Source organism: Oncorhynchus clarkii, chromosome 4, assembly GCF_045791955.1.
Source record: "Oncorhynchus clarkii lewisi isolate Uvic-CL-2024 chromosome 4, UVic_Ocla_1.0, whole genome shotgun sequence".
Lineage (NCBI taxonomy): Eukaryota > Metazoa > Chordata > Actinopteri > Salmoniformes > Salmonidae > Oncorhynchus > Oncorhynchus clarkii.
The window spans coordinates 68,673,792-68,700,127 of NC_092150.1; the positions used below are offsets into that span (position 1 = coordinate 68,673,792).

The window sequence follows — 26,336 nt, forward strand, 5'->3', positions numbered from 1 at the left end:
CCTAAGGAAGGCTTTTGATATGGTTAACCATGAGATTCTCATTACAAAATTGTCCAAGTTCAACTTTTCCCCCGATGCCTTGAGATGGATGAAATCATAACACAGTGTGTCAGAGTGAGCAATGAGCTGTCGCCCACTCTTAGCTATGATGTGGGCGTGCCCCAAGGGTCAATACTGGGGCCCCTCCTGTTCAGCTTGTACATTAATGATCTGCCTTCTGTCTGTACTGGGTCTGAAGTTCAAATGTATGCAGATGATACAGTGATATATGTGCATGCAAAGAGCAAACAACAAGCTGCACAAGAACTCACTACTGTAATGGTCCAGGTTACAAAGTGTCTCAGTGACTCGTGTTTTCATCTCAATGTGAAAAAAACTTTTTGCATGTTCTTCACAAAGAGGGCAACAGATGCTACTGAGCCAGATGTCTATGTGTCAGGGGAGAAGCTCCAGGTGGTATCTGATTTTAACTACCGTGGCATCATACTTGATTCCAATCTCTATTTTAAAGAGCAGGTGAAAAGGGTCATTCAGATAACCAAATTCAACCTAGCTAATTTCCGATTTATACGAAATTGTTCGACTACAGAGGTAGCAAACCTGTACTTCAAATCTATGATACTCCCCCACTTAACATACTGCTTGACTAGTTGGGCCCAAGCTTGCTGTACAACATTAAAACCTATTCAGTCTGTCTACAAACAGGCTCTCAAAGTGCTTGATAGGAAGCCCAATAGCCATCATCACTGTTACATCCTCAGAGCTTCTGAATTGGGAAAATCTTGTGCAATACACCGACGCATGTCTTGTATTCAAGATCCTAAATGGCCTGGCTCCCCCTCCACTCATTATTTTTGATAAACAGAAAACCCAAACATATGGCAGCAGATCCACAAGGTCTGCCATCATAGAGTCGGTTGTAACTTTTTTTAAAAGAAAGCCTTTATTACAGCAAAGACTAAAACCAGACACATGCACTCGTGAATGCAATTGTAGACATGGAACGGTTTATTAATTGTTTACACTAATTATTCAAGGGGCGCTTTGTTATGTTATAACTAAAATGCTTGACTGCATATCAAATAATGATTGACTCATATGCTGTGTGATGACAGGAACAAATTCATTATTGATTGATACAGTAGCCTACATACAGTGTGTATTGAAATACAGGCATAAGTAAGTTACGGTATTAAGACTAAACAGGATGCACTCCTAGGCCTACAGCTCGATGGTGGTTACAAGGCTGCTATACTAAGCCTACATTACATTTATTAAAATGGCCAATGATTTCAAGTCTATGTAGGCAGCAGTCGCTCTGAGTTACTGATGGCTGTTTAACAGTCTGATGGCCTTGAGATAGATGTTTTTCAGTCTTTCGATCCCAGCTTTGATGCACCTGTACTGACCTCGCCTTCTGGATGGTAGCAGGGTGAACAGGCAGTGGCTCGGGTGATTGTCCTTGATTATCTTTTTGGCCTTCCTGTGACATCGGGTACTGTAGTTGTCCTGGAGGGCAGGTAGTTTGCCCCCAGTGATGCGTTGTGCAGACCACAACACCCTCTGGAGAGCCTTGCGGTTGTGGGCGGTGCAGTTGCCGTACCAGGCTGTGATACAACCTGACAGGATGCTCTCAATTGTGCATCTGTAAAAGTTTGTAAGGGTTTTAGGTGACAAGACAAATTTCTTCAGCCTCCGGAGGTTGAAGAAGCACTGTAGTCAATGAACAGCATTCTTACATAGGTATTTCTCTTGTCCAGATGGGATAGGGCAGTGTGCAGTGTTATGGGGATTGCATCGTCTGTGGACCTAGTCGGGCGGTAAGCAAATTGAAGTGGGTCTAGGGCAGGCCTAGGCAACTGCAGTCCTTGGGGGCCTGATTCGTGTTACTTTTCCTCCATCCCTAGCAAACACACCTGATTTAAACGAATTGCATTTTAGTTAGTTGATTATTGGAGTCAGGTGTGTTAGCTGGGGAAAAAGTGTGACAACAATCAGGTCCCCGTGGACTGGAGTTGCTCAGGCCTGGTCTAGCGTGACAGGTAAGGTGGAGGTGATATGATCCTAGACTCTCAAAGCACTTCATGAAGACAGAAGTGAGTGCTACGTGGCAATAGTCATTTAGTTCAGTTATCTTTAACCTCTCGGGTACAGGAACAATGGTGGACATTTTGAAGCATAGTGGGACAGCAGACTGGGATAGGGAGAGATTGAATATGTCCGTAAACACACCAGCCAGGTGGTCTGCGCATGCTCTGATGATGCCGTCTGGGCTGGCAGCCTTGCAAGGGTTAAGACGTTTAAATGTCTTACTCACGTCGGCCATGGAGAAGGAGAGCCCACAGTCCTTGATAGCGGGCCGCATCGGTGGTACTGTATTATCCTCAAAGCGGGCAAAAGTGTTGTTTAGTTTGTCTGGAAGCAACATGTCAGTGTCCGTGACATGGCTGGTTTTCCTTTTGTAGTCCGTGATTGTCTGTAGACTCTGCCACATACGTCTGGTGTCTGAGCCGTTGAATTGCGACTCCACTTTGTCTCTATACTGACATTTTGCTTGTTTGTCACCTTCCCATGTTTAATTGTGATGGTTTGCGATCAAATGCCGCCATCCAGCCACGGTTTCTGGTTAGGGTAGGTTTTAATACTCACAGTGGGTACGACATCTCCTATGCACTTCCTGATAAACTCACTCACCGAATCAGCGTATACGTCAATATTATTTTCTGAGGCTAACCGGAATATGTGTCAGTCCGCGTGATCAAAATATTCTTGAAGCATGGATTCTAATTGGTCATACCAGCGTTGAATATATCTTAGCACGGGTACATCCTGTTTGAGTGTCTGCCTATAGGAAGGGAGGAACATTTTTTTTTGCCGAAAGGAGGGCCTTGTATGCATCGCGGAAGTTAGAGTAGCAGTGATCCAGTGTTTTTCCAGCGCGAGTATTACAGTCAATATACTGATAGAATTTAGGTAGCCTTGCTCTCAAATTTGCCTTAACAAAATCCCCAGCTATAATGAATGCAGCCTCAGGATATATGGTTTCCAGTTTGCATAAAGTCCAGTGAAGTTCCTTGAGGGCAGACGTAGTATCGGCTTGAGGGGGGATATAAACTGCTGTGACAATAGCCGAGGAGAATTCTCGTGAGATAAAACAGTCGGCATTTGATTGTGAGGAATTCTAAGGTCAGGTGAACAAAAGGACTGGAGTTCCTGTATGTTGTTGCAATTACATCATAAGTTGTTAATCATGAAACATATACCCCCGCCGTTCTTCCCGATGTTTATTCCTGTCGGCGCGAAGTACAGAGAATCCAGGTGGCTGTACTGACTCCGACAGCATATCCCGAGAGAGCCATGTTTCCGTGAAACAGAGTATCTTACATTCCCTGATGTCTTTCTGGAAAGCAACTCTTCCCCTAATTTTGTCTACCTTATTATCTAGAGACTGGACATTAGCGAGTAATATACTCAGAAGTGGTGGGTGGTGTGCTCGCCTCCAAAGTCTGACCAGAAGGCCGCTCCATCTGCTTCTCCTGCGTCTGCATTGTTTTGGGTCAGCCTCTAGAATCAGTTCAAATGCCCTGGGTGGTTTGGACAAAGGATACGCTTTGGGAAAGTCGTATTCATGGTCATTGTGCTGGTAAGTTGACGCTGCTCTGATATCTAATAGTTCTTCCCAGCTGTATGTAAAAACACTTAAGATTTTCTGGGCTAACAATGTAAGAAATAAAACATAAAAAAACGAAATACTGCAAAGTTTCCTAAGGACTAGAAGCGAGGGAGCCCTGTCTGTCGGCGCCATTTTCCATATACAAATATGCAAAGAGAAATGACAGTCCATCATTGCTTTAAGACATGAAGGTCAGTCAGTGAGGAAAATTTCAAGAACTTTGGAAGTTTCTTCAAGTGTAGTCGCAAAAACCATCAAGTGCTATGATGAAACTGACTCTCATGAGGACCGCCACAAGAAAGGAAGACCCAGAGTTACCTTTGCTGCAGAGGATAAGTTCATTAGAGTTAACTGCACCTCAGAATGTAGCCCAAGTAACAGACATCAACATCAACTGTTCAGAGGAGACTGAATCAGGCATCATGGTCGAAATGCTGCAAAGAAACCACTACTAAAAGGACACCAATAATAAGAAGAGACTTGCTTGGGCAAAGAAACACGAGCAATGGACATTAGACCGGTGTAAATCTGTCCTTTGGTCTGATGAGTCATGCCATGCCTTTTTGAGATGCAGAGTAGGTGAACAGATGATCTCCGCATGAGTGGTTCCCATTGTGAAGCATAGAGGAGGTGGTGTGATGGTGCTTTGCTGGTGACACTATCAGTGATTTATTTAGAATCCAAGACTCACTTAACCAGCATGGCTACCACAGCATTCTGCAGTGATATACCATCCCATCTGGTTTGCGCTTAGTGGGACTATAATTTGTTTTCAACAAGTCTATTTGACCAAAAAGGAGAGTGATGGAGTGCTGCATCAGATGACCTGGCCTCTACAATCACCTGCCCCCAACCCAATTGAGATGGTTTGGGATGACTTGGACTGCAGAATGAAGGAAAAGCAGCCAACAAGTGCTCAGCATATGTGGGAAGGCATTCCAGGTGTAGCTGGTTGAGAGAATGCCAAGAATGTGCAAAGTTGTCATCAACACAAAGGGTGGCGACATTGAGCAACATTGTCTAGGAAAAGGTACCAACTCAACAGCACACTGATGTTTCAGAACCGCGGACAGTGGCCGCTATCTGCATTTGTTATAAAAAATAATATTATTTTTATTAGCTTTGCACCATTGTTCTTTCGTAATATAACCATATACAATTTCAGTAGCACATGTCTTAGAGCGATTGACTATGCCATCCCCACAGCCTCCACAATGGATTAGTCCACTCAGACAGGCGTGATTCAGACCGGTGTATGGTACACCATGAATTATAATTTTTTGCTACTGCTCGACTAAATAAATCTCAGTCGGCCAACACCCTATCGACCAAACAATCGACCAGTCGACTAAACGGGGTCAGCCCTAATTCAATGTCTGTTTTTTACTCATCTACCAATAGGTGCTGTTCTTTGGAAGGCATTAGAAATCCTATATAGGATAAATAAATAAAACTATCCATAGTATGTGTGAACTGGTGGCCAATCTGATAAATTGTCCATCAATTGTATTAAACTTACAATTGTATAAACCTGTTGTTAATAAAGAGGGGGGAAAAGTCACTGCTGTAGCGAGGGAACCAGGACCAGGTCAAAATGCACATTAGCATTATCACCATCGCCCTTCATGCTGTTCTACTGTCAAAAAGTGGATCCCTACCGTTATCTGTACGACAAGTGTCTGTCTAGTGTCTAGACCCTTGAGGACAGCTTTCACAGTTATTTATTCATTAAGTTATTCATGTGGGGTCCAAATGCACAGGCAAAATGTTGGCTTTCTCCTTGACACTTGGTACGAACACTTAGTAAATCAAGACCTGCATGTCTATCGGCAAACAGAGCAATCTCTCCTTTGGTGTTACGGATGAGACTGACTCCCCACACACATAGGGCCAGGGTGAACTGCAACGCCGCTAAAAAAATATATGTGATATCGGAGAGGATGTGATTGGTGAGGTGGGCTCTCATCCGGAGAGCCACATGTCCCTTGGAGCTGTCGGGGCTGATTGGGAGGTGGGAGGTGTTGTCTGCAACCTTCTTCACACCAACTCATCTGCTGGGGCACAAGTGCTGCTCCCAGGGGGGAGGGGAGAGGTTTCTCACCCCTTAATGGGAAAGGGCAGATAGGTGGAAGGGAGGGAAGAGTGCGACCCTTACCTCTATCCTCAGGATGGGGATGCTGGGGCTTCTTGTCGGCGCTCGGGACCTCGGGTTTTCGAGCTGAAAAGCGAAGCATGTTTCCGTTGTTTAGTAACGTCCTTCTCTCTTTACCGTGGATCATGAGTCTATGAGGACAGCCACTCGAGCACAGAGCAAACTAAACAGATATTCTGCAGACAGGCAGGAGGATGTGGAGACAAGTGTTTCCTGTGCAGACTAAAGGGAGAGTACAGAAATCTTTGCAGTGCTTTTTGCAAGCTCCTGTAACTTCAGATGTGGGTGTGCTAGATATGTCAGTCTTAGCACCCCTCTCGGAAACAACAACCTCAGAAGAGAAAACGTTTTTTCCAATCAAGACAGATATCTAGGTGAATGCCGGTGCAATATAGAACAGCCAAGTACCTTCTTCAATTCAGAAAACTAATTCAAATCTAAATACAAATATGTGAGCAGTTAGAATGAATGGGACAAGTCATTAATCCTACACCTTGAGGGCATTAGGGACGTCTCCCTGCCTCCAGAGATCTAGATCTATGGCATAGTTAAAACCCATTATACCAGAGGTCTTGTATCTCCTCTAACAGCCGCAGGGATAAAAGCCCTAGGAGTGTGCTATGTGAGAGTACATTGTGCTATCAGACAGGAATCAAAGGATCCTAACTCCCTACATGCATCACGTCTCTGTCGGCCTTGGCAGTTCGGCTTAGATCTGGACTGAGTGTACTACTTGGTAGTAAACAAAGTTGGGAAAGGCTTAGATGTTGGTTTCTTTGCCCTGAATCTTGAACTTGGGGTCGTAGCGCAACACTCTCAACTCAAGGCATTCTTAATAACGCACCAATTTAGGCATCCTCTCGGGAGATTTACAGCAATTGCCACTTATGAAAATCTTTGAGTGGCGTTTAAATCTATAAAGCATCCCCTAACCAAGCATTCAGAACTGGAGAGGATGACAATTATCTGGTGGAGGTGTCACCTTGTCGGCTGAGGGATTCGAGCAAGTGACCTTCGCTAGGCTACCTGCCACCCATGATATTAGGTGACAGGACATGCTAATGGGCACAGGCAGAGGTACACCTTTATGTTTGTCTGCCCATATTGTTTGCTACTGTACTAGAGAAGACTCGCGTGGGGATGTTTTGAAGATAAGTCGCCCGCTGCCTGCCTCTCCGTTAACTGATAGTGATCTACACATGTAGATCACATCTACACATGTTCATCTACAGGAGATTGATGATGGTCACATGTTCCTTATGAAACAGGCCTTACCTATGCTTTTTGATGGTGGTGGCGGCTTCTTGAGTCTCTGAAAAACACAAAGTGGGTCAATACAGTAGTTTAAACATCAGACTCCCAGCAGACACACCATGATGGCCAACAAGTACAGAAAGAAAGAGCACTTTCTTGCCCCACTGAATTAGGTTCAACATTTAGGGAATATGTTAATAAGTACAGTACGTAGTAAGGTAACAAGTCAAGCATTTTTCCGAAAGAAAAGCAACCCCGAATACCTTGTGACGGGCCAACAAGGCTGATGAAAAACAACCCAGACCTAATTTGAATTGGCCACACCTCAAGGGACGCAGAATTTGAATTACATTTGAATTGAAGGAAGAAGACATTAATTCAAACCAATTCAACTAAGACATGAAACATGAGTCTCATTCTTTTGACTAATCATTTATCAAAAGGATATACCACTTATTAATGTAAAGAATACACATACCATTTGATTAGAACTCAGATGTCAAACCAACAGTATTTTTTCTTTGTCATGAGATATTAGATTGTTCCATTCCATACTAGCGTTTGATCTATGTATTCTGTATCACGGCCTGGTATGGCAACAGCTCCACCCTCAACCGGAAGGCTCTATTATCTATCCAGTTGCCTAGTCGCTTTACCCCTACTATATGCACATCGCTACTTAAGTTACCTTGTACCCCTGCACATCGACTTGGTACTGGTACACCCTGTATATAGCCATGTTATTTGTTACTCGTTATTCGTTATTTACTGTGTATTTACTCCTTGTGTCAAATCACCCCCTTCCCTTTGTCCCTCCATTTGGACGTTCACACGCGCGTCCGCCATGTGCACAGGTGTCCCAAAGCTGAGGGAGTGAAAGGGTGAAGGGCCTAATTAATCCCTTCGATAACAACTTTGACCGAGTCGGCTACACTGCCGGCTTCAGAGCGAAGTGGTATCCCATAACACACTGCTACTATTTTAGCTGTTACTGGGGGGGGGGGGGGGGGGGGTTATATCTACAGGGGGAATTTTCTCATTTTGAAGGTCATGCTTGTTTTATTATTTAAAAGTGGAACATGAATTGCATTATTCAAGTCATGAGTGTGTCCTGAAATTGATTGGTTTATTTGATCCCTTGCCACCCTTGAAGTCACCGTCTGAGTTCCATCAGCAACATGTGACAACGGAGCGCCCTCCAAGCGAGTTGGTAGGGGCGAGGGTGTGGTTTGTGAACACCGAAAAACAGTATGCCTAGGGTTAATTGTTTGTTCAAGGGGACACAATGTTTTCATGTTTTTTTAAGCGCGCAACTAAATTCAATTATTTTGGGTTAATTGCTCAGATGAATTTCACATTTAACAAAGAAGAAAGGCAGGGTCTGTTCAACAATTGTTTGTTGCTCCAGAGAATGACTGCCCTTTGCTGTAACCATTACAACAATGTTTGGATGATTTTGGTCTTCATCAGTTTCTTTAAATTGTTCCCAATTCATGGTACTATTTCTGACAGAATATTTGTAATACATTTGAACATGCTTAGACTTTAGTCGACCTGATATCATTCCAATTTAAACGGTATATCAATAGCAACACAGGGCTTCCTTACTGTAAAAAGTCATGTGCCAGAGATTCCGATGTCACGGCAGCTGTTCCAGGGATCCAGCCTGAGCAATGCACCGGGCCGAATCACTGATCTACAAATCACCTTGCTCCTTAGATAGAAAGATTAAGGAATCTGCACAGCGTCTTGCTCAGGCCCATCAGTGTGTCAGAGACTAGAGGGCTGAGGAAGAGTGATGCCAGGCATCTAATGCGGAGGCCAGAGCATGAGTCAGAAGAGAAGCACATGCTCCAAATGAACACAACAAGCAATTATTACACTGATCTTAATCTTGCTCATCTTAAAATGTGCTTTAATGTTTGTCCTATGGAATTACATAAAGTCCTTAATGCATGATGCCAAGCAGTAAGACACTGCAGTAACACTGACAGCTTCTAGACAATAAGTGTGTGCTTTATATTCATAGCCTTTCCACAAGCCCAATGAGATCATTCTATTATAGTGTGATGACGACTTCCATGGCAACTTTCCATGTTAAGGCTATACCTGAGAATGATTTGCAGACAAACAATCTTTATCAACAGCATCAGTGGGTCACCTATGAGTGGTGGATTAGGAGGTTTAAAACTCAGTCTTTCTCCTGTAAGTAAACGTCATGCAGTGATAATAGGATGGATACTGCAACATTTCAGATTGATAATGCTCCTTGCCAGCACCACAAAAGATGCATACCGGGATATGTATGCTGTAACAGTCCACACTGGGAGTTTATACCATGCTGGCAAAAACTATTTAGAAAGAGAGAGAGATGGAGAGAAAGAAAACAAGAATGAAAACAGAGGAAGAGAGAGAGTGAGAGAGAGAGCGAAAGAGACTGGCCTGGTAACCTCTTAATGGAGATCTGTTTATGGCTGCCCTCTACTGAGCATCTAGCAGAGCTGAGAACATTCCCTTCCCATCCCTCCCTCTCATGAACATTTGACCAGCGTGTGTTTCTCAACTGTCACATGAGCCAGTGCTCATCACATTCCCTTTGCCTAGGCCAGGGCCTTAAACAAAGGGCAACATTGAGCTAATTTATGGGGTAAAAACTCTCCCAGCGCTCTGGGCCAGAAGACTGTGCTCCACCACTGCTTCACCCATTGACCTACATTTTTTTTTAACCTTTATTTAACTAGGCAAGTCAGTTAAGAACAAATTCTTATTTTCAATGATGGCCTAGGAACAGTGGGTTAACTGCATTGTTCAGGGGCAGAACGACAGATTAGTAACCATGTCAGCTCTGGGATTTGAAATTGCAACCTTTCTAGTCCAACGCTCTAACCACTAGGCTACCCTGCCGCCCCAATGTGGGGGGGGGGGGGGGGGCAGAGCAGTGTGTTCTCTCCACAGGGCCGTGACACGACACAACGACAGCCACTGTGTGGGCCGGTGAGGCAACAACGGGCAGGACTCTTATTTCAAGTACCAGGAACTTTACTTACGATTAATTCAACTTTAACAAATGACTATTTAGCTGGAGGATACTTTTTGACCAGAAGGAATTGATAGTGTACACTTCTCTTTGAACAGAACAGCTGTGAGCAATGTTCCCTCTAAACTGTGTGCGTGCTGGGGCGCAGCTTCCCCAGGACTGCCGCGCAGATGAAATACCAGCCCGCAAAGAGATGCACGAGATTGAACTTCCCTCAACTTTAGTAGTTTGCCCTGCCCTACATAATCAACGTGTCCCTCTATTGTGGGAATTGTGATCAAATCAACATATTTTCCACCTTTCAATGCAACATACCGAAACAAATCTAACAAGACTGTCTGATTTTGATGTAGGCAGAGCGCATCGTCAGATGATTCTATTGACAGCACAACGCGTGTAACCACGTGTGCACATTTATTCATATTCTTTGCTGGTTAATAGCCCAGTTACAGATCATTTCTGGTCTGCAATGGGGTGTGATTGCTTCCTACAACAGCACAAAAACGTGTACATTTCTAGCCATCCTTGAAAATTGAGTCTGATAGAGCTTTTTTATGTCTTAAAGGGGCAGTGTTGAATTTTGAGACATGCTTGAATAAGCTAAGACGCCAATAGGCAGAGGGTCTGATTCGCTATAATAATGGTATGGGTTAATAATACATTTTATTTTATAAAGTGTTTTTTTGTCAAATCTCATTGAACGTAGGCTACATTGAACAACACACATAGGTTACTACTGTAGGCTGTATCATAGAAACGTTATAATATGCATTTTCTCCATTGTTTTTGATGATATGTCATTCTGGTAGACCTATATCAGGGATGCAGGCAAAAAAATACATATATATTTTTCTGGGAACTCAGTTGTCTCAACTTCCTGTTGAGAGTTAGAATAGTAAAATATACAACGTGCAATTTCGACATTTGGTTGTGCATAATAATCTCTCTCAATTAGCCATGTCAACTAAACGTTTTTTTTTTTGTCAATTAGTCTAGCTATCTAAACTTGTAGTAATAATGGTTGAACTACAGACCAGGGGCCCCCAATGATTTTGTTAGGCCGTCTCACTCCGAAATCATATTAAAAACTGCAAACATTTCTCCCCACCGTATGACAAAATTTGTTGCAGGAAATTACCTGTAAAACGGAAGAAAAAAATGCTCCACCCCATGGTAAAATTATTAGAAATGCATGAAAGTAGTTATAAAATTACAAAATCTTTTACATTAAACTTGTTTTCTCTATGCCCATGGCAAAATGTGTAGAGGACGGCCGCTAAAATATTTTGCTTGCAAGGTGCGGGGGGCCCCTCAACAAAATGTAACTTAGGACCCCCAAAAGGCTAGGTCTCTGACTGCATGTGTGGGTATGGCTATGGGTACGCAGACCCGCAAGCCACTGCGGCCCCTCGTGTTAAGTTCAGTTTTTCTGTGGCCCACACCCCTATCAACAAGCAGCATACCACCCTGCATCCCACTGCTGGCTTGCTTCTGAAGCTAAGCAGGGTTGGTCTTGGTTGGTCCCTGGATAGGAGACCAGATGCTGCTGGAAGTGGTGTTGGAGGGCCAGTAGGAGGCACCATTTCCTCTGGTCTAAAAACAATATACAAATGTCCCAGGGCAGTGATTGTGGACATTGCCCTGTGTAGGGTGCCGTCTTTCGGGTGGGACGTTATATGGGTGTCCCGACTCTCTGTGGTCACTAAAGATCCCATGGCATTTATCCTAAGAGTAGGGGTGTTAACCCCGGTGTCCTGGCTAAATTCCTAATCTGGCCTTCATACCACCACAGTCACCTAATCATCCCCAGCTTACAATTGGCTCATTCATCCCCCTCCTCTCCCCTGTAAGTATTCCCCAGGTCGTTGCTGTAAATGAGAATGTGTTCTCAGTCAACTTACTTGGTTAAATCAAATAAAAAGTTAGACAAAATTTGCTCAATGCCCCAAAAAATTTGAAGGAACATTTGCTGTGAGGGGTCAATATTAAAACTGTGAGAGCTCAGTAACTACAGTTGAAGTCAGAAGTTTATAATACACTTAAGTTGGAGTCATTAAAACTAGTTTTTCAACCACTCAACAAATTTCTTGTTGACAAACTATAGTTTTGGCAAGTCGGTTAGGACATCTACTTTGTGCATGACAAGTAATTTTTCCAACAATTGTTTACAGACAGATTATTTCATTTATAATTCACTGTATCACAATTCCAGTGGGTCAGAAGTTTACATTAAGTTGACAGTGCCTTTAAACAGCTTGGAAAATTCCAGAAAATTATGTCATGGCTTTAGAAGCTTCTGATAGGCTACTTGACATCATTTGAGTCAATTGGAGGTGTACCTGTGGATGTATTTCAAGGCCTACCTTCAAAAGCAGTGCCTCTTTGCTTGACATCATGGGGAAATCAAAAGAAATCCACCAAGACCTCAGAAAAAAATGGTAGACCCCCAAAGTCTGGTTCATCCCTGGGAGAAATTTTCAAACGCCTGAAGGTACCATGTTCATCTGTACAGACAATAGTACGCAAGTATAAACACCATGGGACCTTACAGCCGTCATACCGCTCAGGAAGGAGACGCGATCTGTCTCCTAGAGATGAACGTACTTTGGTGCGAAAAGTGCAAATCAATCCCAGAACAGCAGCAAAGGACCTTGTGAAGATGCTGGAGGAAACAGGTACAAAAGTATCGATATCCACAGTAAAACGAGTCCTATTTCGACATAACCTGAAAGGCCGCTCAGCAAGGAAGAAGCCACTGCTCCAAAACCGCCATAAAAAGCCAGACTACGGTTTGCAACTGCACAAGGGGACAAAGAATGGTCTGATGAAACAAAAATAGAACTGTTTGGCCATAATGACCATCTTTATGTTTGGAGGAAATAGGGGAGGGGGGCTTGCAAGCCGAAGAACATCCTCCCAACCATGAAGCACGGGGGTGGCAGCAACATGTTGTGGGGGTGCTTTGCTGCAGGAGGGACTGGTGCACTTCACAAAATATATGGCATCATGAGGGAGTAAAATTATGTGGATATGTTGAAGCAATATCTCAAGACATCAGTCAGGAAGAAGCTTGGTCGCAAATGGGTCTTCCAAATGGACAATGACCCCAAGCATACTTCCAAATAATGGTTTAAGGACAACAAAGTCAAGGTTTTGGAGTGGCCATCACAAAGCGCTAACCTCAATCCTATAGAAAATTTGTGGGCAGAACTGAAAAAGTGTGTGTGAGCAAAGAGGCCTACAAACCTGACTCAGTTACACTAGCTCTATCGGGAGGAATGGGCCAAAATTCACCCAACTTCGTGTGGGAAGATTGTGGAAGGCTACCTAAAACGTTTGACCCAAGTTAAAAAAATTTAAGGCAATGCTACCAAATGCTAATTGAGTGTATGTAAACGTCTGACCCACTGGGAATGTGATGAAAGAAATAAAAGTTCTCTACTATTATTCTGACATTTCACATTATTAAAATAAAGTGGTGATCTCAACCGACCTACGACATAATTTTTACTAGGATTAAATGTCAGGAATTGTGAAAAACTTCAGACTTCAACTGTATTATGTATGAATATTTAGAGAAAGCATAAGTTTCAGTATAAAGTGAGTGATGACTTAGAGCCCCCTGACAAAGACCACATATTATGGTGGATCCAATATCAGCAGATTATTCCCAGGATACCACTCTCATCATAACTGTGTTTTATATCAATGGATGAGGCCCATATGAAATCTGTGAACATACACCATGTACTCTAACACAAGCATGTGGACAGCCCAGCGTACCTCTTCTGCTTCCTGCTTGGGAGACAGTTTGACTGATCCTCTTGATGTGGGAGCTGGCTGCAACATGAAGACAGTTTTTAATAAAAAAAATAACTAAACATGTATGATCATGATGAAGACAGTTTTTATAACTAAACATGTATGATCATAAGACAAATGACTGACTTCACACACAGGCTACTAGGGGACAAAAAGGCAACTAGGGAACACATATGGGTTCTGGCGTTCACTACCACTTTTATCTTACCTCTTTGTCTTCATCTGACATAACAGCCACAAAGTTGTCAGGAAAGACGCCCTCTTTACCTCCGATCTCCCCTCTCCACCACCCCGGCTCCCCAGTGTCCTGAAACATAACAAGAACTTTATTGGTGAAGCACTTTACGATGAAAAGGCTAAGACAAAGCACAAAACATCATAATACAGACATTTGGATACGGGAGTCTGAGAAACATTCTAAAATGTATGCATCAGGCCATTTTGTAATCAAAATAAATTCTCCCATCTCCTCTGAATAAACAATGATTATTTTCATTCAATATAAATCAGCCTCACTTCATGTTAGATGCAGCGTTCACATATGAAGCGTTTACTGTGAATGCAGTCTCCGCGAACGAAGAAACATTGCCTTTAGATTTCAAATCAAGTTGAGTGCAGCCCTTGAACATGAATCTGCTTAATGGACACTAGATGGCGCTTAAACATCTTGATTTACCCACAGCGGAACATGATCTTTCATAATGTGTCTGCCTTAAATAACAAACCATGATTCGAGACACATCATCTCTTAATGGTAACTCAGTCTCTCCAGACGGACTAGCACTATGTCTTGACCGCGTTCCCAGCATTAATGCTTTTCTTCAGGGTGTGAAATTCAAGTCCCCTGTCTCTGGCCAACATCAAGGGAAGCTAACTGCCATAGATCACATACTTGCTATGACAACGGCTTCCTCTCATCAAACTGCTTCCAAAACATAGCAGGGTGCTCGTTGGTGATCACGTTGTGTTTAGAGGGCTTTTTGAAATGGAGAGGTACTATCTGAACTGGTCCAATAAGAGGATAACTCATTTTCTTTTTCTAAATGTCGTCGTGCCGACAAACTACCCAGGTCTACCTAAATCCCAATACAAAGCATTAGGACTAAATACTAAAATCTGTCCCTGGGGTCCTGGTCCAGTCCTTGCTCACAACATTCACCTAGGCCACTAGGGAAGAATAGATAGGCAGGGTTGGAGAGTGTGCAGTAAGATGGATGACTATACCTGGGTCTGGTCTGGGGGTGAGATTAACACACTGAGGGGACCACGGTCTGTGAAGGACCATGTTGACCAGGACCAAATAGATAATGCCCGGTGTTAATATGTGGCACCATTTGCCAGGCTTAAAGTGTAGACACATGGCTGAAAATATAGATTCTCTATCTAGTTACCTCTCTCCCTTACAAGAGGGACAGTCATGTAGTCTGTTTGAAAACTTTTTTGACTAGCAAATGGAGACTGTTGAAGTAGTAGCAGTAGTAGTAGCTTTAAGCTCCTCCACTGAGTATAGGCTAGGGCCACGGGCTTGTTGCTGGTCAGTGTGGCTTTACTTACCTTACTCAATATTTGTATTACGTCGCCATCTTTCAGTGTCAGCTCGTCTTCGTTTGTGGACTCAAAAGCAAAGGTGGCCTTGCAGTATTCTTTTACTGAGGAAGGAGGAACAACACTCTGCATTTCTCAAGAAGTCATTGACAAACAAACCACACACACACAGAATACCTGAACACATGTTAAGTAATGGATGTGATGTTTTCTCCTAGTGATACCATTCCCATTGGCTAATACTAACCCTGCAATTGGCTTTAAAAGTTGAACACTTAGCTAGGTAGCAACTGTGTGATTGTAGTTACACATTCCCTCACAATATAAACCTACCCTCAATGTAAGAACAACATGTAAGAATCACAATAAAACACTATACATGTTGTGTTATCATGATCAAGTGTAACGTCTGAGAACGCAACACTATATTACATTTTGAATAGAACAGTCACTTCTAATCATAAACACTGGGACATTTACCCTCTCTCTTACCTTTTGCTTTGCTGTCCCCCTCTGCTTTCTGTGAATCTGTCGTGTTGGAATGGGCGGGCTTTGCGGCAGATGGTAATGATGGGATTGGCTAAAATGAAGCAAACCACAGATGGATTTACTGACATGATTGGATGCACAGCACAATGCCCAGATGGTCTCCACCAGATCCCTGACCGGAATGAACACAGAGCCATCAGCGGACTGACTGATTGGTCAACAGACAGTGTGTCAGTCAGCGTGCAGGTCAGTGTTTGTGAAGAGATGCCAGTCTACTACAGACTATGTCACATGGGTTAAGAGTTACGCTAAAACATATACTAACATCAGAAAGCTTGGGATGGGAAAGAGTCGACATAGAACAGCCTTTGTTAGTTGCGGCGCGAGCAGACAGACAAGTGGTAGAGCCAGGCAGGCCTAAGGTAGTCTGTTGTGTCTCGGGTGAAAGGAATTGAGAGCAACAAGCTGTTGAGTCACGAGGAGAGAGATGCATCTACTGATGGAGTGTGTGTGAACGACAGCGTAATGGAATATGCCATCTTGTAAGCTGTGGGACGAAGACTGAACCAACGCTGCCATGACAAAGGAGGGGGGGGGGAGAAGGAGGGAAGAGAGAATTTCAGAGGAGGTTAAATGGATGCTGTAATCGACAGTGTGCTATTAGCAGGGCTATTAATGCAAATAAAAAAATCTAACATGAATTTGGATGTGCAGCTGCAGTTTGTCTGTAAACACACCGAAATATCTCCCTCAGAAACACATCTCACCCAGAAACGCACTGAAATACTATACATGAGCAAAAGTATGTGGACACCAACTCTTTGAACATCTCATTAAAAAATCATGGGCATTAAAATATGGAGTTGGTCTCTCCTTTGCTGCCATAAACAGCCTCCACTATTCTGGGAAGGCTTTCCTCTGCGGGGACTTGCTTCCATTTCAGCCACAAGAGCATTAGTGAGGTTGGGCACTGATGTTGGGTGATTAGGCCTGGCTTGCAGTCGGCGTTCCAATTCATCTCAAATGTGTTCGATGGAGTTGAGGTCAGGGCTCTGTGCAGGCCAGTCAAGTTCTTCCACGCCAATCTCAACAAACCTTTTCCATATGGAGCTCGCTTTGTGCACAGGGGCATTGTCATGCAGAAACAGAAAAGGGCCTTCCCAAACTGTTTCCACAAAGAAGGAAGCACACGATATTATTGTATGCTGAAGCATTAATGTTTCCTTTCACTGGAACTAAGGGCCCAGACTAGCCCAAACCATGAAAAACAGCCCCAGGCCATTATTCCTCATCCACCAAACTTTACACTTGGCACTATGCATTGGGGAAGGTAGCGTTGTCCTGACATCCGTCAAACCAAGATTAATCCGTAGGATTGCCAGATGGTGAAGCATGATTCAGCAATGTGTGTGGCTGAAATAGCCAAATCCACTAATTTGAAGGGGTGTCCACATACTTTTGTATATATAGTCTATCTCCCTTAGAAACACACAGAAATATCTCATTCAGAAACGCACTGAAATTTCTTCCACAGAAACACTGAAATACCTACCATAAAGACACACTGAAACATCTACCTCAGATATGACGCCAGGAAACTAGGTCAGTCAGAGGGAGCAGGGAAACTGCCTGCCTGCCACCCAAACAATTAGCGAACAAAACAAAGCTGAAGAGAGGGAAAGGTTGACAAAGTAAGTCAACCCACACTACACTGCGCCACCTCTCCCAGGACTGAAACACTCAGGGGATTCCAAAAGGCCAGTGACACCTATGAATACTCCTTCACGCAACACTAAACAATACTGACTGTGTAACGGTGGCTGAACTCCGAATGTTAGCTAATGTAAAACAAGTTCATAAACCAATATTATCCCATGTAAAATTATTTCATACACCAGCACTGGTGTTCTGACTTTTGTGATATAACTCTCAGTATCAACATGCTAACCATAAACAGTGGTGTAAAGTACTTAAGTAAAAATACTTTGAAGAACTACCTAAGTAGTTATTTTTGGTATATGTACTTCACTATTTTTTTATTTTTTTTCTAAAGAAAATGTACTTTTAACTCCATACACATCCATTTTCCCTGACACCCAAAAGTACTTGTTACATTTTGAATTTCTTAGCAAGAGAGGAAAATGGTCCAATTCACGCACTTATCAAGAGAACATCCCTGGTCATCCCTACTATCTGATCTGGCAGATTGACTAAACACAAATGCTTTGTTTGTAAATTATGAGTGGAGTGAGCCCCTGGCTATCCGTAAATGTAAAAAATAAAAATTGTGCCGTCTGGTTTGTTTAATATAAGGAATTTATAATGATTTATACTTTATCCATTTTATTGACTTTGATACTTAACTATATTTAAAACCAAATACCTTTACTCAAGTAGTATTTTACTGGGTGACTTCCACTTTTACGTGAGTAATTTTCTATTAAGGCATCTTTACTTTTACTCAAGTATGACAATTGGGTACTTTTTCCCCACCACTGATCATAAACATTCCTTACTAGTTTTATACTTATTATGTAACATATGACAGTTGGAAACTTTTTGGACATTTAAAAAGCATGCCCATCTTCCTCTCAATTGTGAATTAGTTCTCAGAGGACTTTGGCCTATTTTAAGGGGAAGTATTTAAGCCTTAAGACCTGTTGAGGTCCATGACACCCTGTAAGTGAGTTCTCAGACAGGCATCTCTCAGTCCTGGCTCAGCTCACTTACTTTGTCTTTCTTCTCTTCTCCCTCTGAGCTGGGCAGGCGGACCTTCAGCTTGACTGAACCTTCCCTGAAGATGTCCCCGAAGCCCACCCCCCGGATCTTCTTGGGCTGGGCGATCACTCCGTTGCCTGGAGAGGGGTGGATGGGGGGGGTGGGGAGAAGCGGAGCTTCTTTACCGCTAACGTCTGTGGGAAGAACACAATGTAAAATGTGAATGGAACAAAACAAAAACGTGCAGAAACACGTGCATGTGCAGAGGCGCATGAGAAGAACACACACGCTCGCCCACATACACAAACAAAGACAGGCACTATAGCCTCTTACCTAGACACAATAATACAAACAGAACCCTCAAAAAAAATAACTCAATCCTTTAGCAGCTCTAACTTGTTATGACTTGCTCTGATTGAACATGAGTGACGCTCCGTTAGCTCCATTATTACCAGTTTCATCTGTTAATTCGTTTGTTTCTTCATCTTCGTTCGTCTCAATCTCTTTGACGAAGTTGGAGGGGAACAGTCCTGATTTTCCGTTCATGGTTCCACTCCACCAGCCTTCCTCTACCTGGAACAACCAATCAGAACTCTCTGAATACCTGATGTACACATCTAATCACCTTAGAATAATATACCATATACATCACCAAGTTCCAACAGTAGCCTATAGCCTAAGGTTAGTGCTGAGCGATAGTGCTTTTTTTTAAAGGTCGGTTTGGTTATAAAAAAATAACCACATTTTTTTATTTGTTTTGATTCTGTTTTTAAACATTCAATTCATTCTGTATTATGTGGGTTAAATGCTGTAACACAGAATAAAACAATGAAGAAAAGTCCCATGATGGTAGTGACTGCCCATTACTGCACGTATTAACCATCGTTTATTCACATGACTTATATTTCAGTTGTTGTGTATATTACACTTGTTTTATTTAATTCCAAGTCACCCATCTCTACAGAGCTGCTGGCTATGCTGTCTGTCAAAATCCCCTTTTTAGTAGTTCAAAGTAAATAAGGTATCCTTTTATGACTGCTGAATACCAACTATCAATCACTTAGATCATGTATTTTCAGGTAGAGATACCTCACGAAGCAACTGCTCTCTATCCCCTCAGTGTTTTGCCCCACACAGACTGGGCAAGTAGGTGTGCAATAGTTTATGGTCATTGTAGTTAATTACCATGTTTTCTAAGCTAAACTATGCAGAATATTGGCCTGTTGGAAACTACAATTCCCTACAGTTTTGGCTTGATGTTTATTTATTATTTCACCTTTATTTATCCAGGTAGGCAAGTTGAGAACAAGTTCTCATTTACAATTGCGACCTGGCCAAGATAAAGCAAAGCAGTTCGACACATACAACGACACAGAGTTACACATGGAGTAAAACAAACATACAGTCAATAATACAGTAGAAACAAGTCTATATATGATGTGAGCAAATGAAGTGAGATAAGGGAGGTAAAGGGAAAAAAAGGCCATGGTGGCAAAGTAAATACAATATAGCAAGTAAAACACTGGAATGGTAGATTTGCAGTGGAAGAATGTGCAAGGTAGAGATAATGGGGTGCAAAGGAGCAAAATAAATAAATAAATAAAATAAATACAGTAGGGAAAGAGGTAGTTGTTTGGGCTAAATTATAGGTGGGCTATGTACAGGTGCAGTAATCTGTACTCTATGTCTAGAGAAAACTGTGCATTGAGCTGACTAAAAACTAAAAACTAAATGGAATTAAAATAATTGAACATATCAATTAGTTGTCCAAAAAGCAGAACACAACAAAAATGTTGTTAACCGCTCAGCTCTACCCAAAGAACTGTGAGTTAGGATTTGCATCCAATGTAAATATGGTCATGTGTAAACACCATTAGGCTGTAAGTTAGTTACAGAGAGAGCATGGCAATTTCTCTTTCATTCTCCCATGCAATCCTAACCTCTACAACTTCAACAGACAAATCAACTCTAAACAGAAAAATGTGTCTAACACATTTAATAAAGCACAGGTAAGGTAACCCAATGCAGGAAAGTCATTACAGGCAGCATATGTAAATAGCAACATTTCGGGCAGTGTAACGAAGCACTAGCCTCACCTCCTCATCGATGTCGATGGTATCCCCCATCTTCAGCTCCAGCTCATCCTCGTTCTGGGGCATGTAATCAAACAGCGCCTTGCACTGCCGCTTCTTAGACACTGCAACAACAACAAAAGACAGGAGCCTGAGAAGGCTGGGAACACCAGTTACACCAGTCCATTCGCTGCTCAATGGGTCGGCTAATGGCGTCAACATCCTGGAAGCGCGTGCACGGGTGTTTGTTTATGATGTGTTTACACACCCTGGTGTGCATGAGGGCAGTGTGGGAAGGGTGTCTGGATCCAGGAAGTGGAGGAGGAGAACACTCCTCTCCTGATAGGAGCACTATGGGACTTTTCAGCAAGGTGCTCCTGTGGCAGGACACGCCCCTCTGAACAAGCACAGCTGCACACAGAGGCTGTTGAGTCCCAATAATATCTCCTTTCTTCTGAAGGGTACACTCATTCACTTCTTCCCACAAATCTAAAAACATTGGATTGGAGGAGGCATGGGCTAGTGGCAGTTTCCTGCAGAGACAAACGTGATTATCAGAAGTTCGTCATCTCCACTTTAATGCTGCATTTCAATAGGGACTTGACCTTCATGTAACCCTGCTGCTGTTGACACATCAAGTCAATCAAGTTATATTCACCAATGTCACACAAGAGAATGTGTGTATGCTATACAAAGGCTCAATGTGGAAGAAAAGCCTCCATGACTATGAGACAGACATGCAAATACAGCAGCAGGGAATATAGGCTATATCCAGAATGCACCTACAATCCTTTTAATACATTTGACACAATTCAGAGGACAGACATCTGATTTCCTTCCTCCCACAGTGTTGGGAAACATGAATTGAAAGCAGTTTATTCTGAGAGTTACATGTGTTGGTTCCCTCTGTGTGCAGCAGGCTTTAGCCTATGGTAGATTAAGTTCACATAAATGAATGGAAGACCCTGGGCATTCTTCCTAGTGTTTCAGTTAGTGCTTTGGTGTAGACAACATGTGACTATAAATATGAAAGCACAGCCAGCACACACACACAACTTACTCTTCTTGAGTCCACGGGGCTGTGAGTGTGGCTGGAAGCCCCCAGCTGGGATGCCGTAGGTGCTCATCCTCTGGACCAGGTTGGCCACGTTCCCTGCACTCTTCTCTCTCCGCTGGGGCAGCTCCTCCTCTGCCTCCTCCTTTGTGACGTTCACCTCCTTGGGCTCCTTTACCTCCTGCCACCACACACACACACACACACACACACAGCAGAGAGGACAATGATTCATTTCAGCTATATTACAAGAGGAACAGTTGCACATTTTTGTGGAACAGTTCCATTTCAATAACGTTTCTGTTTCTCAACATCATCGTCACGTGGCTAATGATACAAATCTGAATTAAAATGATCTGAAAGTTAAAATTCAACTAAAGTGAGAGCACCGGCCTCTGTCAAGTGGACACATTGATACACCGAGATCTATTGGCAGCTAAAGGCATTAGGGCATGGAACTCATAGCCTATAGACCAATGCAGCAGTAGGCCAATAAATTCCATTGTCAACTAAGTAAAAATACATAAAGATGACAAAAACATACAAATTCAGGTTCTTTCTACTCAGTCGTCTGTCTGCCTGCAATTCTGTCTAGACTTGAGTTTCTCTTTTTATCAATTCCCCATTACGCCCGTTTACTTTCTGGTGAAATGGGGAATTGATCAAAACAAACAAACAAAGGGCAAACAATTCACACAATGAAACAATGACTGCGCAAGAATTGGCGGGAGACAGCTGAACCATTCTGGAGAGAGACTCGCCTATATCTTAGCCACACACCCCTCCCTTTCCTGTCTAAAATGTTAATTATATGCAAGACACATTATCTTCACACATACAGTGCATTTGTAAAGTATTCAGACCCTTGACTTTTTCCACATTTTGTTACATTACAGCCGTATTCTAAAATGGATTAAATACAACAACAAAAATCCTCAATCTACACAACATGTATTTGCTCTATAATTATGGAGTATTCAGAAATGTTAGCAAATTTATAAAAAACAAATCGAAATACCTTACAGTCTCATAAGCATTCAAAGCCTTTGCTAAGAGACTTGAAATTAAGCTCAGGCGCACCCTGTTTCCATTGGTCATCCATGAGATGTTTCTACAAGATGGTTGGAGTCCACCTGTGGAAAATTAAATTAATTGGACATGATTTGGAAAAGGCACACACCTGTCTATATAAGATCCCACAGTTGACCGTGTATGTCAGAGCAAAAACCAGGCCATGAGGTTGAAAGAATTGTCCGTAGAGCTCCGAGACAGGATTGTGTTGAGGCACAGATCTGGGTAAGGTTACCAAAACATTTCTACAGCATTGAATGTCCCCAATAACACGGAAGACAGCATCCATCATTCTTAAATGGAAGAAGAGTTGGTCATCTGGCCAAACTGAGCAATCGGGGGAGAAGGGCCTTGGTCAGGGAGGTGACCAAGGCCCTCTGTGGAGATGGGAGAACCGTGCAGAAGGACAAGCATCTCTGCAGCACTCCACCAATCAGGCCTTTATGGTAGTGGCCAGACGGAAGCCACTACTCAGTAAAAAGCACATGACAGCCCACTTGGTGTTTGCCAAAAGGCACCTAAAGGCCTCAGACCATGAGAAACAAGATTCTCTGGTCTTTGGCCTGAATGCCAAGCGTCACATCTGGAGGAAACATGGTGGTGGCTTACAAGCTTGTGATTTGAAACAATCCACAGCAAAACATTTTAAAGAAGCTAATGATACATGATTCCTCTGTGGCTAAGTCATGCTTTCTGGTGAAGTATTACTAATGATTTTATTTGTTTCTGTACAGACAGGAGTAATTATATAAATTTGGCAAATGTATTTCAATTTACTTCCCGAGCCTAGTGGACCTATGAAAGACTTCCTCATGTGCCGTTTCTCTCCTGGTCTTTTCATATCAACTTTCTTTCATTGTCCAGAAGTCAAAAAGGCACAATCCTAGTAGTTGCATCTGAGTTTCTAACAGAGATTTTAATCTCTGTCACATGTGGAACAACTCTCATCAGGTGCGTGGTTTAGAATAGTGTTTTCCTGTGAATGTTTGAAAATGATGTTTTATTGGCTGCTTCATTACAGGAGTTGCATGTACTGTTAAGAAGAATAACCATAATCTAAATGTGATTTCTGTCATTCTGAGCACCGTAGGTGGACGCCCTGATGGATTATGCACCCAATGCATATGGGTCTGGTAAATTTCTCAAAATGGACAGTAAACTAAAATCTCCCCGGGTCACGTTGTCCGGCGCAACACTTTCCTAGCAGAAAACCTGCGCCACACCGGCAGTCATGGGTCATGACAATAGTCAAATCTCCTATGTGCTCTGTACACGGCGCTGATGTGTTGTAAGTACCCAACTCGCTAATGACAGTCAGGTCACCAGTGGCCTGGTATTGTCCCTCTAATCACTCTGATGTCAATGCACATGCAATCTAAAATCACATCAAACACTTGTCAAAACAGTATCATGCTTTTAAAAAGCCACCGTTATGCTACATTGTGATCGAACAATTTGAAGACAGACATTTAACAAAAGGTTGCAACTGAGTAGAAAACATGTTTTATGTGGATCTGGTTTCAAAGCCAAACAACTAAATTGACAGCGCTTTCTAAGGTGATGATTAAAACAAAGCATTTAAGATGTCACATGTAGAACCCCCATACATATATTAGAAAAAAAAAAAAAGATTGTCCCATTACAATATCCCACAATACATAGCCTAATAGACTACTACTAGTACATTACGCACAACAGATGTATTATTTTATTTTTGAAGATTCAAGATGTCTTTGGTACATAATTGGTCTAGCCTATAGGCTGCACCAAAATTAAACAAACTCTAGTTATAGCCCTGGAGTATGAACTGTATCATTATCGATAGTGCAGGGTGGCTTACAGAGTATGGTTAGCCTACAATTACAGTGAATTTGTATTTGATTTTGAATAGTCTAGTAACAAGGCATTTGTTATATTTTCCTTAATGAACAGGCTGACATTACCTTTAGCTACAGAATGATGGTTGCCATTTTTTTTTTTAAAGAAGATGACAAAAATGTCATGATCGCCACAACCCTGAACACAAAACCTACAATCATGAACTGATACAGCCAAAATATCTGATGCCTTCATATTGAACTTGTAAAGTAACTTTCACAGGCCAAACCATGTGTAGGCTCTCACTTCATCTAACCCTAACATTTAAGTTTATGTTAGCAGATTAAACTCAGTTGCTGGGCAGGGACTCCGTTGAGCGGCAACTAGCGTGGTCGGACTGGAGCTCCGACTTCACATAAAATTATGTTTTAAATCAAAAACTACTGATTATCCAAATCAGTAGTTTTGGATAAAAACATTATTTTAAAATAAAAATGTATGGGTCACATGAAACAAATACTACAGGTGAAGACTTCCCCATGAAATGCTTACTTACAAGCCCATTCCCAACAATGCAGAATTAAAAAGTAACTTATGTTACATCGGCGCTCCAGTCCACCCACACTAGTTGTTAAGCAACTCCATCGTAAATTGTTGAGTTTAGTAAATCGTTAAGTCATATTACTGACGACTACTGTTCTACTTGCAAGGTTGTAAAGAACAACTACTATTGGAGTTCAAGAGGCACAAAGTCCAACCATGTCAAGATTTGAATAGTGTGTTGTGGGGGGAAGCAGCCAAAGGCTAGGTTCATGTAGGCTAAGGTTTCCCTGTAACTGCCCAGATGGAATCAACCATTTTGTAGTTCCCGCCCTCCGAAACGCTATGATTCCCCGAGCTGAGCAGCAGGAAGTACACAGGGTCATTCCTCCTCAGAGCACTTTAACAGACTCCTCATAAACATACAAAAACTCACAACAACTGGACTCCTCCTACACAAACACACTATTGATCGACTGTACTAAAAGTTTGCTGACACAGGTCTCTCACCTTGTGTGCTTTAACGTTTCCACAGCATTAACCACTATAATAACTGATACAATATAGTACATGCTCTGAGTGAATGTGTGTGTGTATGCTTTACTACTCCGTGGACCTGTCTGCTCATGTTGAGACCTGCTTCCTTTCCTCTCCAGCCCAGACCATTGAGCAGGGCTAGGACAGCAGCCAGTCAGCCAGTCACAGCCCGCTCCACTCACTCTGCCAGAAACTCCCAGGAACGCTGTAAGAAAGCACTATGGAATCGCTCCCAGTCTCTAGTGGCATCCACCTCACTGAACAAATGAGAGCTATGGCAACCTGCTTTTGAAACTTGCTTTGCAAAGTCTTCACATGCTGAATTTACACCAAATGATCATATTACAGACGACTACTGTTCCACTTGCAAGTTTGTAAAGAACAATTGGAGTTCAAGAGGCACAAAGTCCAACCATGTCAAGATTTGAAGCTGCAAATTACCAAATACACTCAACAAAAATATAAAACTCAACATACAACAACTTCTAAGATTTTACTGAGTTACAGTTCCTATAAGGAAATCAGTCAAATTAAATAAATAAATTAGGCCTTAA

The 26,336-nt window shown here is 42.5% G+C and overlaps 1 protein-coding gene across 6 annotated transcripts in view; it reads right to left on the reverse strand.

Moving 5' to 3' along the window:
* LOC139407172 (CD2-associated protein-like) overlaps positions 1-26,336 on the reverse strand; it is a 97,218-nt gene that overhangs the window by 30,124 nt on the left and 40,758 nt on the right. For all 6 annotated transcript variants that reach the window (XM_071150701.1, XM_071150697.1, XM_071150698.1 and 3 more), the window contains 10 exons: positions 21,823-21,997; positions 20,787-20,887; positions 19,143-19,263; positions 18,703-18,884; positions 15,976-16,063; positions 15,493-15,587; positions 14,147-14,245; positions 13,900-13,956; positions 7,101-7,137; positions 5,829-5,891 (listed from right to left, as the gene is read on the reverse strand). In XM_071150701.1, the coding sequence (XP_071006802.1) occupies positions 5,829-5,891; positions 7,101-7,137; positions 13,900-13,956; positions 14,147-14,245; positions 15,493-15,587; positions 15,976-16,063; positions 18,703-18,884; positions 19,143-19,263; positions 20,787-20,887; positions 21,823-21,997 (1,018 nt within the window). The remainder of the gene's footprint in view (positions 1-5,828; positions 5,892-7,100; positions 7,138-13,899; positions 13,957-14,146; positions 14,246-15,492; positions 15,588-15,975; positions 16,064-18,702; positions 18,885-19,142; positions 19,264-20,786; positions 20,888-21,822; positions 21,998-26,336) is intronic.